Below are 21,945 nucleotides of genomic sequence, written 5' to 3' on the forward strand. Positions count from 1 at the left end.
TAGGGGATAAAGAAGAAAGCACACAACACAGTTGAAAGCACGTACTTAGATGAGTGGAGAATGGCAAGGTAAGGGCTTGGAAGTTTTAATTTTAATTCCCATGGTGGGGTGATTTGCTTTTGTTTCAAAATGTAGAGCAACAGTTCTCAATCTTCATTGTGTGTCAGAATCACCTGGAGCACCCCTAGAGATTCCGATGCAGTAGGTCCTGGACGGGATCAAGGAATCTGCCTATTTATCCAGCATCCGGGATAATTTTGAAGCTGATTTTCTAAGGATTACACTTTAAGTAATAATGATTTTAGAAGAATAAAATAGAAATCCAAGTGGAGACTTGAGAAATCAAAGATGTTATCAGGTATATTCTTTTTAGCATTGTACATAGGTTAAGCACTAGAGCAAGAAGCAGGAGTTCATCATTTTTTAAAGAAGAGGCAAGGAAGGAAGCAGATCAGAGAGTGACAATGAAGACAGGAGGCAGTGAAGACCAAATGAGCTGATCAGTTAAGAGGCAATGTGTGCTCAAGACCAAATACGATGAGGAAGGAATCTGGATGAGGGAATCCCTTCTACTTTTAAACAGAGAGCTAGCAGAGAGGAGTCTTCCTTGCAAAAGTCACTTGTGAAAAGACAAAAAGTAGGAATGGATGGCAGGAGACCAGGCAGCAAACCAAGGAATTATAGTGAGAGTGGGAGTGGAGGTCACGAGTGTTAAGGACATGTCATCAACAAGGGAGATGACGGTGGCAAATAGGCATGAAATACTGCAGGCGTAGCCAATGCAGACCTGGGGAAAAACTACCCATACCTAGTCTATTCAACCATGATTAAAAAGAATGAACATACTACTCTGTATGTGTGCTTACGTGTGAATGCATGTATGTGAGTGTGTGTGTGTGTGTGTGCATGTGTGTGTGTGAGAGAGAGAGAGGACAAGTAAAGACACTGGGCCAACAACAACCTATTTGGATGTCATCAGCGTGTCTGAGTATTCAATCTTCTGATCAGGCATCAGGACTGTCAAGGAGCTAATCTATCCAAACATGTTCACTTGTATTAACAACATAAGTAAAGATGGAAACTCTTGAAAAGTCAGCCTTTAGAAGGCAAAAGGAAAAATAAATAATATTCACATATCAAACATTCTCTCTTTGGAGCAGCATGGCATAATCTTGTTTTTAGTCCTGCTGTGTGTATAGATACATGTGTACATAAGATTTGATTTTTTACAAGTACTTTATCATATCATTTAGCTCCCCCTAAACTGCATTTTCATTTGATTGCAAATCTCTACTTTAACCATTTCTTCACTTGAAATGTCTTTTTTTCTTCCCTACCTAAACCCTACCTTCACAACACAGCTCAAACTCTTACCCTTTCTATAAGATTTCTCTGAGTATTACAGAGTTGACTGATCTTTTCTATCATCTCCGAATTTAAATCATGGGCAAGTATTACCTTCTATGTACCCCCCTATTCTCCTGAGCTAAGCACAAAGCATTTGCATTTAGGAGGGTCCCGATAAATTATTGTTTGATGAATCAGTAAAAAAAATACAGGGTGAATCCTCCAGCAATGGAAACTTTTGGCTTCCTCCCTAGCATCCATTCCATTCCACCCTCTCTCATCATGTAACGGCCACTGGTTGGGTGGGGTTGACTCCTCTCCTAGCTCCAGGATGAGCCTTGATTGCCTAAAACAGTCAATATAAGTCCACCCCTCTTGCTACAGCGATTGGTTCAAGTGTAGACCCATGATCTGACCTGGTCTAATCAAAATGAAGCTCAGGTCGTTTGCTAGTCCATAATGGGGAAAAGTTCTCTCTTTTCATGGATCCTGTGATGCACAGGTGTGATGTCTGGAACTGCTGCAACCAGTTTGCTGCTAATGTGGGGGAAGGCAGCCCAAGAGTAAAGCCAAGACCCAGGAGAAGGCAGAGCATCACTCAGAATGGGAGTCAGAAGTCTGATCAAACCATGCCGAAGTCACTGCCACTTCTGGAGCCTTCTGTCATTTGAGCTAATATATTCCATTTATAGCTTAAGGCAAGCAATGAGATTTTCTATTACTAATATGCCTCCCTATTGTTTGTTGAGTTTCCCCTATTTTCAAATCTTTGGGAAACAATACGGAATTTATCTTCTTAGAACCTAATTCATTTATGGAAATAGCAGTAACCTTGGATAGCATTTACTACCCTCATGAGATCATTATATAGTTTTCCTGCCTATGCTGATTCTAACCAAAGTCATGTTCATAAGTGGTAAAATAAGAAATTTGAGAAATGTTTCTACCACAACTTCTGTTCAAGGTGATCAGTGCTCTTATGCACTTAGATAGTATTGATAGTGACTTATTAATTTATATCACACATTTCCTGAACATTGACATCCATTCTAATTGTGTGTAGATAGACATATAGTGCATATAGGACTTTGCAAAAGATGAGCTTTTGTTTAACATTCCTCAGTGTTTATGGCAACATATTAAATGTAGGTACCTTTTCGATGAAACTGAAGAGATCCCAGCAGACATATGGATTTTAGCATCTCTGTTGTGTACATTTCTAAGCAACACTGCAGCTGGATGTAAAGCCGACAGATTTCTGGATGGATCTCACCATCTTCTGGGCTGCGACAGAATGAAAGAGAAAAGCTGTGAACATTCTCAAGATTTCACTCATCAGCCATTTGTCTCAGCTCAGAGACAGGAAAATGCTCCATAAAGATTCCTTAAAGCCTGGAGTGTAAAATGTAGGCCTTTCTCCTTTCAGACCAATGACCAATGTCACTGTTCTTACGTAAGTGTCTTTCTGACTAACAGCTCTTAATTTTTTTCCCCTTCAGCAGCAGATTTCTGCTCAGAGCTTAAAATCATAAATGTTTTAAGTAATTGAAAACGTCAGACATTTTCAATTTAAGTGTTTCAATTTATTTCCAAAATGTATTTAAACCATAAAAATATCCTAGCCTGCAAGAAGAGATTAAAAACTCTTATTTTCAGAGAAACTAATGAAGAGCTCTTCAATTACCAGTTATAAGATAGCTCTTTAATATTAAGGCCCTAGCATAATATGATTAGTGAGCCATTTGATACAAATGGCTGGATACAAATCATTTTTATTAAGGTCTTTTGTCTCAGTCGAAAAGATATTCCTTTATTGTTTGCTTAGGTTAATTTATGAAAGGCCAAATGTTTTTAATGAAAAAATAAAAATTTTGTGAAGAGAAAAGTAGTAAAATTCTAATAATTATGCCTAACAATCTAAAGCTAAATAAACATCGAACTTATGTTCTATAATTTATACTAAAATCCTTGAGCCTTTATCTATTAACTATGATAAAATGTATAAATGTGAATATGACGAAATATGGAGTGATCACTTTTATTTTTTGATTAAGAAGAGAGGAGTTAGTTGTGACAAAACTCTTTCTTTTATATGCAACTAAAATAGGATGTGTTGAATAAAGCAAACTAAATAAAAGGGATAAAGTTTAGAGATAGAAATGGAAGAAGCGTAAACGTGAACTCTGTCCATTGTCCTAATGTGTTATCTTTACTTCTATCGCCATGCATTTAAAATGCAATGAAATCTGATTAGATAATGCAGCCTTTGGATTTGATTCCTTTGTAAGTGGGTCACTGGCAAAATGTCAGGAGAAATTATCAGAAAGAAAAACGGTGGCTTCATTTTTATTTAAGTTCTGAAATCACAGTAAAAAGAATTTGTATTTACACAGCACTTTACAATGGTAGTTCTCATTTTCAATACTTATTTAGTAGATGAGCCAGAGTTGGTCTAACTGTGTGGCTTATATAACACAGGAAAATGCAAGATTCTTTGCCTCAGTACCAGTGCTGCCTGCACAGTCATCCTGTCTTTCCTGTGTCAGATAGAACAAAGTGCCTCAAAAGAGCTTACATGCAAAATGTGGCTTTATCTGAAAAATAAAAGTCTACGTCACCTTCTCACTGTGTCTCATGGCTCCAGTCCTGGGCCAACATTGGAAGCAAGTATATCTTTGGCAAAAGTCCCAGATTTTCTTTCAGAGCTTCCTCCCACGGGTGCCTTCCACCTTCGAGCTGTCCTCCTGCTACCTGGAGTTCCTCCACACCCCCTCCACCACACACACACAATGTCTCATTATGTCATATCATCTTCAGCCTTTCAAAATGTCTCTGACTGTGTCCCACCCCTCATGGCCCTGCTGGAGTCTGAAGGGATAATGGACATTAATGGTTCGTGTAATAAAAAGCGATCCTGGTGTATTACCTGCTGGTACATTGATTTGGATAGAAAAATTTGAAGATAGTGTCTTATCCCAAAGGCAGGCTAGAGGGAAAATATTTTAAGGCAGGCAGGTCCTTTCTGTGCTGCTCCATCAATCCAATCATAGGTGTCTATTTTCACCTACGCAGAACATTGGCCCTGGTGGCTCATATGCAGATTAAAAAACCCCCTATCATAAATCTGTTGTGGAATCGTACATTTGATGAGTGGGACAATTAGCCAGTACAGTATCATTCCAAGCCATGGCGTATTCTTATTTTCAGAAGTACAAAATATGTGCCTAACGGCTTAGTTCCAAAAATATGCAAATTTCAAATACAGATGACATTTTATGTAATTTAAAGAAATGACTACCATATTAACATAGCTTAAGAGCCAGTATATTTTGTTTATTATTTTATAGCTAGACAGAAAGAGATAAAGCAATGTATTAAGTGCTTCTGTAAAAGGCAAATCAGAACAGAGATTAAAATGCCTAATTCATAACATTTCCTTGGATGTCATTTCCTTAATGTCTCTGTAACCAACGGAGAGTCAAGAAACTGTGGAACAATTTCGCCCTTCCTAAATGGGAAGGAACCGAACAGGTGCCACAAGAAAGGCAATCTACCAAAAAACATTAATTGATGCTCAAGTTGCATTATAAATTTTCTGGTTGAAAAATTCAATACTAGTTGATTACCCTTTAATATCTTGGAAAACTGAAGTATAGAGAAAGAAAGGAACTAGTTAAAGAGCAGTCAAAAAGTTAAGCTATCTTTGATGTGAGTTTTCCCAATGCCTTGACCCGGTTACACTGGCCTTAGGACTTGTACAATTTATTTCTCCCACTTTAGAGCTCTACGCTATATTTCTACTACTGATTATTAAAAGTTCATTAAAAGACAAAATGTCAAACGAGTTATAATAACGTCTAATATTATAAGCAGTGGACTGAAATACATTTTTGAGAAGTATTAAGAGCATTTAGGTTATTTTCATAACAAATGAGCAAGAGTCAGAGCATGCAGAATGAAGGAAAAGCCAAGAAAATAGCAATTTAAAAGCTTGAAACTTCCTAGGGATAAATTACAAAGCCTAAGGAAATATTTACATTAAAATAAAACTAGGCCTGTGGACTTCCTTCAGGAACCGGAAGCAACTTAACTTGGAGGTAACTTTACCACATATTACTTGTGCTTAGTCTAAAATGATTCACTCTTTGTAATCGAAGTTTAAGTCTAGGAAAGTCATCCCTGAGGTGATGCTCATTCAATTCAGTCAAACAAATTTTATGAGTTAGTGACTAGGTTGTGATTATTTTTCTATTGAGCTTAAGTCAATTGCTAACCTGATGATTTTGATTAATTTGAAACATTAGTATTAATAGATAAACACCCTAAAAATTAACTTCAACAATAATTCAGTGATTTAGAGCTCAAGTTGAATCCAAAAACATTTAAAATAACCACCAAATTATGAGTCTTTAAATCAACTCCTTAAGGATGAGAATTAGGATTTAATGTCTTAATCATATGACTTAAGAAATTTGAACTGGTTAGTAATAGGGGTTCATGAATACAGATATTGCCTAAGTTGTCCCTTGATAATGGAAATGCTCTTACGATGAACACTCATCAAGACGGCTAAAATTAAAAAGACTGACAACGCCAAATGTTGATGATGATGTGGAGCAACAGAAATTCTCATACATTGCTGGGAGGATTAAAATGGTACAATTCTTTTGAAAACAGTTCTAGAAGTTTCTTATAAAACTAAACATGTACCTACCCTATGACCCGGCAATTCCATTTCTGGGTATTTACCATGAGAAATGAAAACATATTCACAAAAAGATCTCTATAAGAGTGCTCATAGTAGTTTTTTTTTATAATAACCCAAAACTGGAAACAGTCCAGGAGTCTGTCAAGAGGAAAGTAGATAAAGAAACTAGTACATTCCTACAACAGAATAATACTCAACAATTAAGAGGAGTAAACTCCTAATACACAAAACAACATGGATGAATCTCAAAAACCTGATCCTGAGCAAGAATATCCTTACAGAGAAGAGTATCTGTTTAGAAAAGATAAAACTAATCGATAATGACAAATTATTAGAACAGTGGTGGGGAGGGAATTGACTGGGAGGGGGCATGAGGGGAGACAACTTTCTGGGGTGAGGGTAATACTCTATATCTAGAGGTTTGAGTTACATGGGTGTATACATTTGGTAAAACTTATTAAATGGTACGCTTAAGATTTGTGCATTTAATTATAGGCAAATTTTACTTTAAAAAAAGAACTATAAGCAAATATTGAACCCTAGTTAATGATATGCATGCTGAACTGTTTAGGGGTAAAGTTTACTAATGTCTGCAACTTCAGAAAAATAAGATGGGTTGCAGGTTGGAGAGAGGGATGGACAGATATGTAGATATGTGGCAAAGCAAGTGCAATAAAATGATAATTGTAGAATTTAGGTGATGTGTATTTCCTTATTTTCCGAACATTTACATTTCCCCAAACAATTACATGGCAGAAATTGAACAAAACAACTGAGAAAATTTATGACTAGTAAGGTCAAGTTCACGAGTTAACATACTTGGGGATTTTAGTTACAAAATGCCTTGGCCCCGCATCTGTCTGCTCTTTTGCCCTGTTTCGCCGAGTTTGGTGTTCTGTGCAGTTGCTAATAGCTTTTTAAAAACCCTCGAAATGTTTGTTGTTTTGAAAGTCTGTCCCTAATGTAATGGTTTGAATATTTAGTTGAAGGCAGCAAGACATAATAAAAAAAATGGGTTCTGGAGTCAGAAAACTTAGCTGTAAATATAGACTTTGCTGAGAATTGTGATCTTAGTAAAACCACTTTAACTTCTCTGGGACTCAGTTTCCTTAGCTGCGAAACAGGGATAACAACTATTCGTGACTGAAGTATCTCAAGGTTGTTGTAAGGATCAAATGAGATCATGTGGGGAGAACAAGTAAAAACCACGAAGGATTTCAAAGTTGGCTGCAGCCCATCTTAAGACATGGAAGTTGTGTTTAATTAGCCTTAGGCTTGCACATAGTCTTTAGTTTTAAAATCACCTGCTATCCTATAACATTCTTTATTTGCTTACAGCTCCCAAATATGAACTCTGGTTAAATAAGCATGCCATTAGGCTGAGAAAAAAAGGTGTGACCCCACTGACAACCACTCAGCATTTCACAGACTTTAGTGATGACAGATAAACACTTGGGGTTTGTCAGCTAGCAGAGATGGAAACCAGAACTCCTGTTGCAGCAAATATATCCCAGTTTCTCTTTTCAGAATCAATTCTGTTGTTGGCTATTAAGCCAAATGGCAAGGAAAGATTCAGGAAGCCAAACAAGATGAGGGAAGGGGATGATATCCTCTGCTTTATTTTTCAGAGCAAATAGCTAGGGAGGAAAGGAATTAAATAACTCACCCAAGGATCATGATCTCCAGGACATCTCTTCAAATACCCTCAGTGGTTTCCTTTCAGATGGATCCCATTTACAAGGATATACCCTAATTCTGTGTCAAAAATCAGTGACAGCTTCAGAGTCCAGCCTTCATATGGTGTCCATTAAGGAGACTTCTTATGGCGGCCCCGTGAGTTTATGTAATCAATGGATAGTCAGAGGTCAGGGAAGGCACAAATGCATGTGCGTGTGTGTGTGTGCACGTGTGTGAGCCAGTTATTATTTTAGGATTCAAATTCTTAAAGGTAATTACACGGTCTATCCAATTCAAAAATACAGAACAGATGCCAGGTACCTACTAAATGACTACACTATTTTATACCAAAATCAGCACTGCAATAAAAAGAGAAGCCCAGGTAATCAGAAGAAACAGAAACAAGACATTTTTCAAGGTACCTATAGATAGAATAGTTGAGTTTCCCTATTGTCTCCATTTTTCTCATTATCTTCCTGTAGTGAGTTTTTATGAAACTTGTGTTTTAGGTGGAAACCTCCTGTATTTTCTTCACAGGGAGTCATAGCAAGTTTGGTTCCCCCAGGAGCCTTTGAAGAAGTAATTGCAGTAATTCCCGTCACTTCACAGCATATTGTTTCGTGGGAACATATGGCTCAGTGACTTCCTCGCCACTGAACACGAATAGGAATCAAACTCTACCCCGGAGCTGTTCCGGTTCAGTCAGAAATGAAACTTGACTTTTAACAGCACTTGAAGCCTGAAGTGCAACTGAATTATCTTTGGTGGCGACTTTGGGTACCTTTACGCAAAGCCACCGGGCTCAGGGGGAGCACCTTTTATGATTTAGAACCATATTCTGGTCTTCATCTCCCTGTTATTTTCTGTTTGCCCTCTGGGAGGACCTTCAACATTTCCCCATGACCCAGTTGGAAGAGTTGATAAAGAATGGGTAGCGCTACCAAGCATCTTATTCATTTTTTTTCCATTTAAAGAGTAAAAATTATATTTAAACAGATTTAAACACTTAAAAAAATCAATATCCATCAGTTTCTTGACATTATGATACTTACAACCAAATAAAACTAAAAATACTACTATTGAAATGTAAATCATCTTTTATTTATCTTAAAATTTACTGTTTAAGGCATTACTGGGGAGAGCTGGGAATAGGTGGTGACTTTTGTGGCGATTCTGAAGGGGTTTTCTGGGCGTTTCTCAGGGCATTAGAGGTTGAAGTTGCTAATGGGCTGCACATCATGACTTCCTTTTCTTGGTACTAGAAACTCATGCTTATCGACCAGGAGAAAACTAACATTTACAAGGCAATATTTCTTCAATCTCTAAAATAAAATATCTGTCTTATTCTGTCTTGGCCTCTTCCTCCTCTCTTCTATCTTTTTTGGGTTGAGAATCTCTTGGCCTATCCATTTTTCCTTGTGATTCTCTCAAAGTTTTTCTCTTTGTGGTCTTTTGTCAGGAGTCATATGGGGTCTGCAAACAGCTCTTTAGGTCCTGGTCCACCAGTTGTTGTGATTCTTACAGCTAGCGGAGAGAGGCCTGTGGCTGATGGACTCTGAGTCTTGGATTCTTGAATCTCTGCTGGGATGACAATTAGCACCACGGCTAGAATGTAGCTCTTTCCCACTGATTATAGCTAGGATGAGGTTATTTTTTTAAAAATATGTCTGTGTATATATTTATTTTTAAATTAAAGAAGCATATATCTGTTTCTACATTTTAATCTGGAAAATATTTTTTGCATCTAAAATCAAGATTTTCAACCTCTGATGCTTACTATTTGTACCTGATACCAAGGATCTTCAAAGGTCAATTATCACTCAATTTTCATGTGTTACAAGGGAAAGAACTCAACTCATTAATTTTCATTATATTCAAAGTCTGGGTCATTAATTGCAGTGTGCAGTCAATTCTTGTTTTTATCACTGGGGTTTTAGGGTTCAATATATTAAACTGTTGGTTTATCTAAATGGTATTTAGCCCTTCATTCTTAATTATATCATTAAGTTAGGTGATGCTGTATTTCTCTTTAGCTAAAGCTATAGGCTTCACCATTATTGCCAAAACAATGACACGGCTTTCAAACAACCTGAGATAACTGGGCTGACCAAACTTAACTCATTCAATTAACCCAAAAGAGAGTTTTTGATAAAAAAAGAAATTTCCTCATCTCATTTAACTATAACAGTACAAAATGTTGATCAACACTTTAATAATTAATTATGACATATCAATTGTATAGTTATAGAATAACTAGTTGTCAAATCCATTGTGGTTGCCAAGGCCAATGGCTTCCTCTTACATGTGAGAGACTATTTTTCTAGAGTGATCGTCCAAGGGATGACAAAGGACCATGAAAGTCCAAAATACAGCCCACACAGGCCTGAAATTCTATTTTTTAGACTTACAAAAGTATCAAACCAGAAAGGCTCTTTGGGGAGGAATTAGGAATAGGGTAGAAAGATGGCATCTGTTTACAGCATTAATAACAACAGCAAATACATGTAACTTCTACTCTGTGCCAGAGCTTCAGTGCTGTTGGTTTGGCTCTTTGGTTCATTCTTTAGTTTTATGAAGGATTTAGAAAAGAGTTAGAACTTTGTAAGCATTTTGCAGTCTACTTTTTCAACTTTAGACTCCTACCCAACACTAGAGGTTCTCTAAATATTTTATCTAATAGAATTCTGTGGTGTTAGAAATTCTTTCTTTCTATTGGCACACAATGATAATTTGTATTTTTTGCATAACTCTCAAAAGATGACACTTCATGCCAATATGGGAATGTGCATTTCTAGACAGATGTAAGAACTATTTTCTACAAAAAGGCAAAAAGCTTTATGTAAACAGAAGAGACCAGTATCTATATATGGAAAATATCTCATATTCTACCATGAGTTTTTCACTGGATTATGAATTCCTTGAGGCCAGAAAGTTTATCTTATTTATCTTTATAACCTCCAAGATTTAACAGATTGTCTGGTACATAGCAGGTTCTAAACAGTTACCCAAGCTGGCTTAAAAAGGCAGTGCCTGTATGATGTGAGGAGTTGGAGGGCTGGGGTTACAGCGCTGGTTCTGCCATCATTACTCCATTTCACCACTAGAGATCAGTTTCTTAAGAGTTTCTTTTCTTGCAGCCCTCTTTTTTCTTTAAACTATTGTATAAAAGTAATACATATTAACAGACATTTCATGCAGATAAGTAAAAAGAGGAAAAGAAGACTTACACTAATACCAGAGGTATCTATTGTTAACATTTTGGTATATTTTCTTCCAGATTAATATCCTCAAGAGCAGGAAGTTTTATCCATTGTTTCTGTTTTCCAAGCCCCTAGCATAGTGCCTGGCCCATTGAAGGCTTTCAATCCACGTTTCTTGAAATAAATCAAACTGAACATTCAAGGCTGACCGTGTATATGTGTCCATGTGATACAGGCAGAATTCTCAAAGGGGCAAGACTAGTAATTTCAGAGTCAAGTGAAGGAAAGCAACAGTATCTGACTGCAGGAGGAAGAAAGTCCACTTTACTGCAGTAGTTCATGTTTTTTCAAGGAAGGAACAAATATAGGCCACCTTCCAGCCTCCACATGAAGCGTACGTGATCCAGAGTCAAACAGTTGTGGATTTATATCTTGATTTCATTACTTATAACTGTGTGATCTTGGGCAAATTTCTTAACTTCTCAGTGCCTCAAATACTGAATTAAGATAGTACGACCTACTTCATAGCATTATTGAAAAGATTTCAGTGAAATAATGTATGGGAACTATCTGGTCATAACAAGCACTAATGACGGAGAAGTGTTCCAGGGAGGGAACTCTGCACATGGTGTCAGACCTCCTTACACCTTTATTATAGGCTTTCTTACAACTTAATTATTAATTCAAATAATATTTATTGATTTCCTACTATTCACAAAGAGTGAATGTGGAAAAAAAAAGGAAAGTGCTACTTTTTCTGGAGTCTTTTTTTGAGAGTTCCTGGAAACTCCCATTATTATCCCATGGTGCTTTTATTTGATGATAACATATTGTAAAGTTTCCACTAAGAAAAACTAATTTTTCTGAACAGTGATAGAAAACTTGCAGCCTTTTATTCCTTCTTTGATGTGGTATCATTTTACTGCCCTCAAGTTTTCAACTCAGTGGCTCCACCGTGGAGATCTACATACAATTTTTCCTTTCTTTCTTGATAATGAAGTATAATGTACCATTAGGTGAAAAAGAATGAAAGGACTCCGCCCCTCTGCCAATAGTTAGCTCAAGAACAGAAATAGCTCTTCAGGCACACAGACATATGGGGAGGAGGAGACAGTGATTAACAAATATTTAAGTCAGTCTCTCCAATAGAGGCATTACTTTTGATTTTCAAAATAGCATAAATTATGTAAGATCATTAGCCCTTAGCTAGGAAAAAAAAGGTTCATGAACTTCCCTGACAAAGGACTTGAGGGTAGGAACATGCTTTATTATTTCTTGGCATTCGATTCAGCGTTAACGAAATATAACGTAACTAACGTTTACTGGCGGTTTACTACACGCCAGAGATCACGCTAAGAACTTATATCTCATTTAATTCTCAGTCTATGAAGTAGTGACTATCCTTATCCTCAATTTACAGATGGAAGGAAATGAGGCTTAAGAGAGGTTATGGAACTTGCCCAAGGTCACACAAATAGTAAACGAAGTGATAAGACTCAAACCTATATTTATACTTTTAACTGTTATGTAATATTACCGGAACTGAGTGCTCAGGAACTGAACTATATTGATTCTTGTATATTGATGCTTGTTCATTCATCCCATGCACAGTTATTGAGAGCATATTTTCTGCAAAATATTGTGGTAGGAGTGAAATAATCATGTTTTTTCTTTGTTGAGCCCCTAAATAATTGTGGTTTAAGCCAGCCATACTCCCAGTTCCTCCATTTTTCCATTTATAATAAGTGCACCATACTTTTTGCCTAGCTCAGAGAAATGCATAGCACAAAGGCATCATAAGTGTGTAATACAGGAGGCACGCCAGCTAGTGCAAGTTGGTATATGTGGGGGAGTGGGGAAAATTGCCAATGAGAACAGAGTCCCCCCCCAGCCCCCCAGCCTCCCAGGGATCACACCATTTAAGCAGAGCAATGAGAATGGGAAAAGGGTATGGTAAGCATTGAGTATAAAATCCTCTTTCGAGCTCTTTGTGCCCTTGTCTGCATGCACAAAAATGAATGCACTGCGGGGGAAGTGGGAGGGTGCCATTGATGCCGTTCACGGGTCATCATTATTCTCTCTTGGCCGAAGGGTCCATGACGCAATGCAGAGGCCTCTTTTTACCACTTTACTGGGGATGTGAGAGTTCTCTGCACAAGGGGAGAAATAAACACTATAAATTATTTGCAAAGCATTTTAGAAGTGAGTAGTGAGATAAATATATTATGTAAATATAAGACATTGTTGGTGGCTAATGGCTCAGTTGGATTTAGAGCATAAGAGTTTTTAAATGTTATTCTTAGACAAGCAGTCTTCAAACTTCGTATGTCATGCATCCCTATCCATAAAAAAATCAAACATGCGCTCCTAATACACAACATGTGTTTGTTGATAAATTATACATATACAGTGATATTAACATATTGAGTATATTAAAAATGTACAAAAATAGAAATTAGAAAAGTAGACTATAAAATATAAAGTTATAATATTTTTTTTCAAATCATCTTGCATGCATCACTTTGAAGCCCATGGGCTTAGATTGGAAGTTCTCAAACTTTAATGTACATTAGAAAAACTTGGAAGGCTTGGTAAACCACAGAATGCTGGGCTCCATCCCTAGAGTTTCCAATTCAGTGGGTCTGGGCTGGGGCCTGATAAGTTCCCAGCTGATCCAGGAGCTACAATTTGAGAAGCAATGGGTTAGCCTATTACAGACATACCCCTTAGGGAAGGCATCCAGCATCCAAAAGAAAGAAGCAATAATGTTGGCATGCCAGTGGTAAGACTGATATTTAAAGCAGACGACTCTATGGAGTGCCCCCAAATCATAATGCACTGCCACAGAGCCAATTCCATTAAGCAAAAGAGTAGCTTCGGTAAACATTCACGTACTTTCCAGGTACTAGAGAGAAAAATGTTTTCAGAAGACATTCAGCATACACATTAGGGAAATCTTAATAAGTAGATCCAAACCTGCACCTTAGCTCAAAGTTAAGCAGATGGAAGACCCTGGGAGGCTTCGGGACCACAGTGATATGGCATCTCGCATGACAGGCACCCTCGAAAAGCCAAGTGTTGCTTGGCAGATTCTTCTGAGAGGTCTCCTGGAGGGTGTGCAATCAAGTTGCAAATCCTATTTGGTTTGCGCTCCAGGTTTTACTGGGCATGGTTTTATCCTAATTTTAAAAACGTCTTGTTTTAAAAGTTTTGCTTCATTTTGGCCTTCTTTATTTCCTGTTCTTGAACTCGAGTTGCAACACTCTTACTATGAACTGACATCTTGTTGCAAATCAAAGGAAATACAGTAACACCCACTTTACAAATTAGTATGTGAGTTAACAAACAGCCCCAAATGGTGAGACAACGGGAAAGTGATACTGTTCCAGGCAAGAGCCAGGGCAAGAACGATAAACTCAGAGGCGCTCTGCCTCCCGCTCTGAACAAATCACTCACTGGACGCTAGTTTGGAAGCACGTGAGAAGGGTAGAGAATGCACAAAGGCACATTCCAGCTCACATTACTGAAATTCCAGAGATCCATAACAGAAACTAATATACCTACAGCTGACAAAAATCGCTTGAAGGATGCGAGGCTGCAGCATCGACTGGGGCCTGTAGTCTCAGCGAAAATGTATAAAGACAGCTCCTGTCTGCTTTTATTAAAGGTAAAAATCCTGACTGTGCTCTCTGGACCTCCTGCAAAGAGCGCCTGTACCAGGTGTGGGAAACATTGTTCAGCAGAGTGTAACAGGGAAATTGGAAAAGTTGATCTAGGCAGGAAATGACAAATTAATAGAGAAGCCTGGCTGACAATAAGACAAAGGGAAAGGACCAATGGGGGACAAATGTGTGTGGGAACTTAACTATATTTCATGAGTGGAAGGTTACACGTGCTGGCTGCTAACGCTGCAGTGAAACATAGAATACAGCCCATTCTTTCCCAAGGATTGAGGGAGGATGTGGAATTAATTTATATTTAACTTTTAAACTACCATTTCTCTCTGTCTTGTCTTTGCTTTCGTTTTTTTCTAAACAGTGGAGTTCCACTTTTTAAAGAATGTGATTTCTGTTGCAAGTTGACTACGTAGACTAGTGTGTGCTTAAGTGACATTTCCAAATGTGAACATGTGAAGTCTCCAAGTGATATACACAAATTCATTTCCCTCTACCATGAGTTATGAAGGGCAGTTTCCCTTGCAATTTAAGCATGTTGTCTAATTAAATATACAAATCTTGAAATGTTTTTCTTCTCTCACCACTCTATCCCAGCTTTTACATACACACACACACACACACACACACGCACACATTTTTTTAGGTCAAGCACACAGTGTTCTACCAGAAAGGAATAATGTCAAGTAAAAATAATAGCAGGGATAAAGAAAAATAATCACGCAGTCTACATGGAGCCAAGAGGAAGACTTAGAAAACAGAGTAAGAAATTGTAAGGCAATTTTCCCAAACATCAAGCAATATGATATTTGTTTGCTCTTTGAGAATAAGATAATAGCATTATGACAACATTAAATCATTTTTAGATGAAAAGTAAATTATTCCCAAATCCCACATCTTAATGTATCTAAGTCAACTTTTGTGACAGATTTTCCAAATTTTGACCATCTGGGCGTTTACTTTTACTCAGTTAAAATTATTGTAGGCCTATTTTGTGTTCTTTTTTTTTAACATCACTCTATCATAAACATTTTCCCATTTTAAATAATTTCAACATGGTAATGGGGGAAAAAAAACAAACAAGAAACTTGCTGAAGAGGAAATATGAAAGGATAATAAATGCATGAAAAAATAGTCAACCTCATTAGTAATCAAGGAAATGCAAATTTAAATCAGTGAGATACATCATTTCATACCCATTAGATCAGAAAGGTAAAACTCTGAAAATACCAAATGCTTAAGAGAAGCTAGAGCAAGGTACCAATGGGAAGATCAATTGATACTATCATTGGAGAACAATTTGAAGCATCAAGTACAATGGAAATTGTCCGTATGCAACCACCCATCAATTCTACTCCTATGTCTGTTATTTAGAGCAGCCCTGTTCTATCGAACTTTCTGTGATGAGGGAAATAGTCCTCCGTGCTCAGCATGTGGAAGCCATAAGCTTCATGTGGCTATTGAGCACTTGAAATAGTCTAATGTGCCTGAATAATTGAATTTTTTATTTTAGTTATGTAAATTTAAATTTCTATGCCTCTAGCAATATATAAGTATACCAATTTTACCACAGAATTACCAGAACTGGATGTAATCATTCTTTGATATTTTGCTAATTTACAGTGTGTAAAACTCTATATATTGTTTACCATGTGGGTTTTCAACTATTAACAGAGTTGAATATTTTCCCTCATGTTCCCTTATTCCAATTGTGGTTCCATACGCTTTGTCCATTTTCAGCTGAGGTCTTTGCTATAAATCCCAGGCACTATTTTTCCTTTTTTCCATCAATAGTTCCTACCAATTATATATGCTCCTTAGTTTCTTTCTAATTTGTATCCCCTAGAACTTCAGTACAATTTTTCCCCATTGTATTTTTCAATAAGCAATAAAATATTTCTGCATTTTTACTTAGAATTTCTTGTTTGAAGGTTAAAACAACTTTAGTTAAGATTAACAGTTTCAACTATATAAAAACTAAACTACTATTAAAACAAAAGAAATATACAAACACTGGATTGCATTGAGTAAAACAGACAAATATGTTTGCATGAAATATGAAGAGCTCATTCAGTTCATAAGGAAACAATCAGCTGAGAGGTGTAGCAAGGTTTCTTGCTAATTTACCGAGTACCTGTGATCTGCTGCACCGATCCATTGTCCATTATTCCATTGTCATCCGGCCTCGATTTTTGTTGTGGAGAAACCTGCTTTCAGTTTATCTGTAGTTCCTCTGTAGGTAACGTCTTTTCTCTCTAGTTACTTTTAAGATCTTCATTTTTCCTCAGTGCTCTGTGGTATCAATCCATCCTCTCTATTTTCTCTTTCTGAAACTCTGATTAGAAATATGTTGGGGGCCGGCCCCGTGGCTTAGCGGTTAAGTATGCGCTCCGCTACCGGCGGCCCGGGTTTGGATCCCGGGCGAGCACCAATGCACCACTTCTCCAGCCATGCTGAGGCCGCGTCCCACGTACAGCAACTAGAAGGATGTGCAACTCTGACATACAACTATCTACTATTTGGGGAAAAAAAAGGAGGAGGATTGGCAACAGATGTTAGCTCATAGCCGGTCTTCCTCAGCAAAAAGAGGAGGATTGGCATGGATGTTAGCTCAGGGCTGATCTTCCTCACAAAAAAAAAAAAAAAGAAATATGTTGGGCCTTCTCATTCTAGTCTTCATGTCTTCTTATCCCCTCTTTTATATTATCTATACTTTTCTCTGTCGCATTCTCTGCATTTTCCTCCTTGTGGTTCCAAATGGGAACCACAAGGAACTTAACTATCTTCTAGTTTACTTTTTTTTTAGCTGTGTATAATCTATTCACTAGATTTCAATGTTAATGATCACATTTTTTCATTTCTGAAATTTGAGTTCTTCTACAAGTATGCTGGGTCTTTTTACATACTCTCCTTTGTCTTGTGTTTTCAATTCTTCTTTTGTGCCTTTAATAATTTAAGACACACTTACTCTGACAGGAAATGCCATGAATGAAAGCTCTTGGGGAGTTAAATCCTGCTGTTCATTTTGCATGTTCACTCTCACCTTTGCTAGATTCTCTCCTTACGTGTTTTACAATTTAAGCTTGTGATCTCATACTCAGCAGGACTTTATCTGTAGATTCCGAGATGCGTTGCTTTTGGACTACGGTGGCAGTGTAAAGCATGGTTATAATTTCTTAGGAGGCCGAGTCAGGCAGACATCCCAGTTATCTCTCAGTGCTGGTGGTACATTTTCCCTGGGCTACCTTTTCACTAAACATGTAGCCCTTTGAGAGTCTTGGTTTGTGTCAGAATCTCAGCAGGAAACAAATGGATGATTTGAGGAGCATTTATTCACATAGGGTTTGATTACAAAGGTATGAGTGGCAAATGGGAACCACAAGGAACTTAAAGCTGACTGCATGGCAATGTCACCTCCTGGGCACTAAGGAATGAGAGGAGAGAGAGGTTCTTGGGACCTGAAAGGAGAGAGAGTTGTATAGCACAGTCCTCCTTGGATAGAACAGTCACCTGCGGTTATGGAACACAGCTAGTTCAAAGGGACCTCAGAGGGAGGGAAACTGGAGAACAAATACCCTGACCTCACTGTTCTCCTTCCCTCCAAACTTTTGCCAGTGCTACCCATTGACTAAGCCCCGCTGGAAGCCAGAGGACAAGGGAGCTCTGTGATAAAGAGTGAAGACGGGTGAAGAGTGGATTTGGAGGGGCAAAGGGCAGACAGCCAGCACTGAAGAGTGGATTTGGAGGGGCAAAGGGCAGACAGCCAGCACATGATTTTATGTGGGTGTCTCATTTCTAATTCCTGTCCCCATATAACCTTCCATTTGCAAGCTCCTTGGAAATGGAGCCAGCAAACTCTCTCAGGGAAGCCATCGGGTCAGTCCAGGCTGCCCACCACCTCACTTTTTATTCTCTCTTCCCTTTTGACCCTGGAGATTTCTCTTACTTTTTGTGAGCTCAGTTATACATTTAAAAGGGTGTTTGTCACATTTTATACTACTTATCTATCTTGTACTTTCTAGAGTTATCTAACCCAGTGTATTTCCAGAAATAGAAGACACAAGTTATCTCACCCACTCTTACACAGACTCTCTGGTAGATATTATTAACATTTTAAAGATGAAGAAACTGAGGCTGGCTTACTTTCTAGAGGTCACAGAACTATTAAGCCTGAGACTGGAACACTGCCTCCAAAGTCCAGGCTCTTTTTACTACACTAAATGTTGGATGCAGGCATGCTGTGGTGGCTGCCATTTTCAAAAAAAGAAAGGAGAGAAGGAGGAAAGAAAGAAGGCTAGCCGGCCTACCGATTTAAGTAATACTAGGTCATCCATAAGATTAACTGTAAAGCTCTAAAAAGAAAAGATAAATAGGACAAAAAACAAGAACACCAGAAATTCCTTAATATAAGAACTAGCACTAAAGTTTTGTAGGTTGCGGGTGTGAATCTGACACTGAGGGCCAGCCCAGTGGCTTAGCGGTTAAGCGCGCTCTCCGCTGCTGGCGGCCCGGGGTTCGGATTCCGGGTGCGCGCTGATGCACCACTTCTCTGGCCATGCTGAGGCCGCGTCCCATATACAGCAACTAGAAGGATGTGCAGCTATGACATACAACTATCTACTGGGGCTTTGGGGGAAAAAATAAACAAATAAATAAAAAATTAAAAAAAAAATCTGACATTGATTCTTCCACAGAAGTCATCATTAAGGGAGGAAAAAGGGTAAATCCTGATCATTTATTTTCCTTTGGACTATTTTAATACAGGACTATGAAATAAAAATATCCTGATTTCAAGTTATCTGAGCATTTACAATTGAACCCCATGACCATGTTACTTTAAAACAGAATCAAAACCCTCCAAAGAGATAAAACTGTCAACAGACACCATGGAAAGAAAAAAAAAACATTTAAAAATCTAGAAAACCCTCGATTTAAATGCAGACTGAGGTATTAAGAGTTGACGTAGAGTACAGAGAAGAAATTCTGATTTCAAATTATGTTGAATCAGGTCAAATAAATGCTTCACATGGAGAATAAATTAAAAATGAATATAGGTTAGGTACATATATATTTGACCCAATATATATATATATGACCCAGAATATATATTGGGTCTGAAGCTTTTGTTTTGCAAAAGCAAAGAAAAATTCTGCTTTGTTGAGAAATTAGTGCAAAAAAGAAAAAGAAAAAGGAAAAAACCCTGGAATAGAGCAACATACATTCTACTTGAAAGGCTAACTAATTTTTAAAAAAATGTCAGAAGTAGCTAATATAGTCTAAAAACTAGACAAATTTTGGAAAGATATTTAGAAAATATCACTTTGGAAGAAATAATCAGAATTGGTAGAAGAAAAAGGAAGAAAAAAACAGAACTTTCCTAATATGTACATTTTAAAATATGGGGGTAAACTTCTCTAGACTTTTTACATTAGACCACATTATCAACATTTTGTGATCATCAAAAGCATATTTTATTGATTGTGGAGGTAATTTGCTTTAAGATATACCTTAAAAATAAGGAAAATGAATTCTGTAGATAAGAGATGAAGAGATGCTTTAATTTTTCAAAAATATTTGACAAAGGTGCATATCTAGATTCTGATTAACGAGCACAGGTCAAGCTTGCAAGATATCAAACATAGAGATGGTAAGCTAACCTGAAACTGTTTTGGGTATACTGGTAAACTTAATATGAGTTTGTCAGGTTAACAAATATATTTTTTTAAAAACCTGTATGTGAACCAGATGATACCTAATCGGAACAATTAAAAGATTTTAGATTAACTGTAAAGAATAGTGCCAGCCCTGGTGGTCTAGTGGTTAAGACTTGGTGCTCTCACTGCTTCGCCCAGGATCATTTCCGGTCAGGGAAGCACACCACCTGTCTGTCGGTTGTCATACTGTGGTGGCCGCATGTTGTTGTGATGCTGAAAGCTATGTCACTGGTATTTCAGATATCAGCAGGGTCACCCATGGAGGACAGGTTTCAGCACAGCTTCCAGACTGGACGGAGAGAAGGACCTGATCACTCACTTCTGAAAAAACTGGCCGTGGAAACCGAATGAAGAGCAGCAGAGTGTTGTCGGAGATAGCGCCGGAAGGTGAGAGGATGGTGCAAAAAGACCAGGCAGGGCTCCGCTCTGCCTCACACAGTGTCGCTAGGAGTCAGAATCGACTCAACAGCACTAACAACAAATAAAGAATAGTATACTAATATGTAATGAACTAATTAATTTAATATCAGTAACTGCTTAACACATAATGAAAGGAAAGAAAGATGCAATATTTTAACAAAGTGCAGCAAAAACATACTGTATTATGCTGATTTTAAAACAAAGATCAGAAGCTGCAGGGAAAAATCCCTTTGGTCTTATTAGCCAAGTGCTGATCTGAAATACCTTTCCTGAATACTTGTTGTCTAAAAATGAATTGAAGTGCATTCTATTGTTCTGATATAAGCTGACTCCCATAAAAATCCTTAAGACACAGTGTGCTTCTGTAGAGAGTAATCTTTGTCTATTTTAATACTGTGTTGGCAGAAGGGGGCACATTCTTGAACGAGGGTGACACACATATGGAAAGCCCAATACAGACATTAGGTGGTAGTGACTGGGGTTTCAACAAAATAAAATATCAGTTCAGCAAGCATTCATTCAGTTTGGGAAATTGCTGCTGTGATTTTATTCTGGTTTAATGGCTTTAGAAAAATAATAATTTAATAGGTTTAGATCGCTTCATTTTTAATATATTTAAAAGTGCTTTTGTTTTACAAAGTGAGGAATGTGCTATGTTATGGACTGAACGTTTATGTCCCCTCAAAATTTATATGTTGAAGCTCAAACCCCCAAGGTGATGGTATTTGGAGATGGGGCCTCTGGGAGATAATTAGGGTTAGATGAGGTCATGAGGGTGGGGCCCTGGTCTGATGAGATTAGTGCCTTTATAAGAAGAGTCACCAGAGAGCTTGTTCTATCATTTTCTCTCTGCCATGTAAGAACACAGTGAGAAGGGAGCCATATGCAAGCCAGGAAGCGGGGTCTCACCAGAACCCAACTGTGCTGGCACCCTGATCTTGACTTCCAGCCTTGACTTCCACAGTTCTTCCAGAACTGTGAGAAAATAAATTTCTGTTGCTTCAGCATCCTGTTTATGGTACTTTGTTATGGCAGCCTGAGCAGATTAAGACATTCTACTAAAAAGGGAGGGCTGTATTCGTCAAAAACACTGATGTCATAAAAGACAAAAAAAAAGTCTGTAGAAACATCCCAGATTAATGGAAGCTAAAGAGACATGACAAATAAATGCAATACCTGACTGAGAGTGGAGCTTGTACTGGAAG

The 21,945-nt window shown here is 37.7% G+C and overlaps 1 protein-coding gene across 2 annotated transcripts in view; it reads right to left on the reverse strand.

The window, feature by feature from the left end:
- Positions 1-21,945, reverse strand: part of RGS7BP (regulator of G protein signaling 7 binding protein) — a 141,744-nt gene that overhangs the window by 77,472 nt on the left and 42,327 nt on the right. For both annotated transcript variants that reach the window (XM_058564002.1, XM_058564001.1), the window contains exon 3: positions 2,501-2,631. In XM_058564002.1, the coding sequence (XP_058419985.1) occupies positions 2,501-2,631 (131 nt within the window). The remainder of the gene's footprint in view (positions 1-2,500; positions 2,632-21,945) is intronic.

The sequence above is a fragment of the Diceros bicornis genome, chromosome 20 (assembly GCF_020826845.1).
Source record: "Diceros bicornis minor isolate mBicDic1 chromosome 20, mDicBic1.mat.cur, whole genome shotgun sequence".
Classification (NCBI taxonomy): domain Eukaryota; kingdom Metazoa; phylum Chordata; class Mammalia; order Perissodactyla; family Rhinocerotidae; genus Diceros; species Diceros bicornis.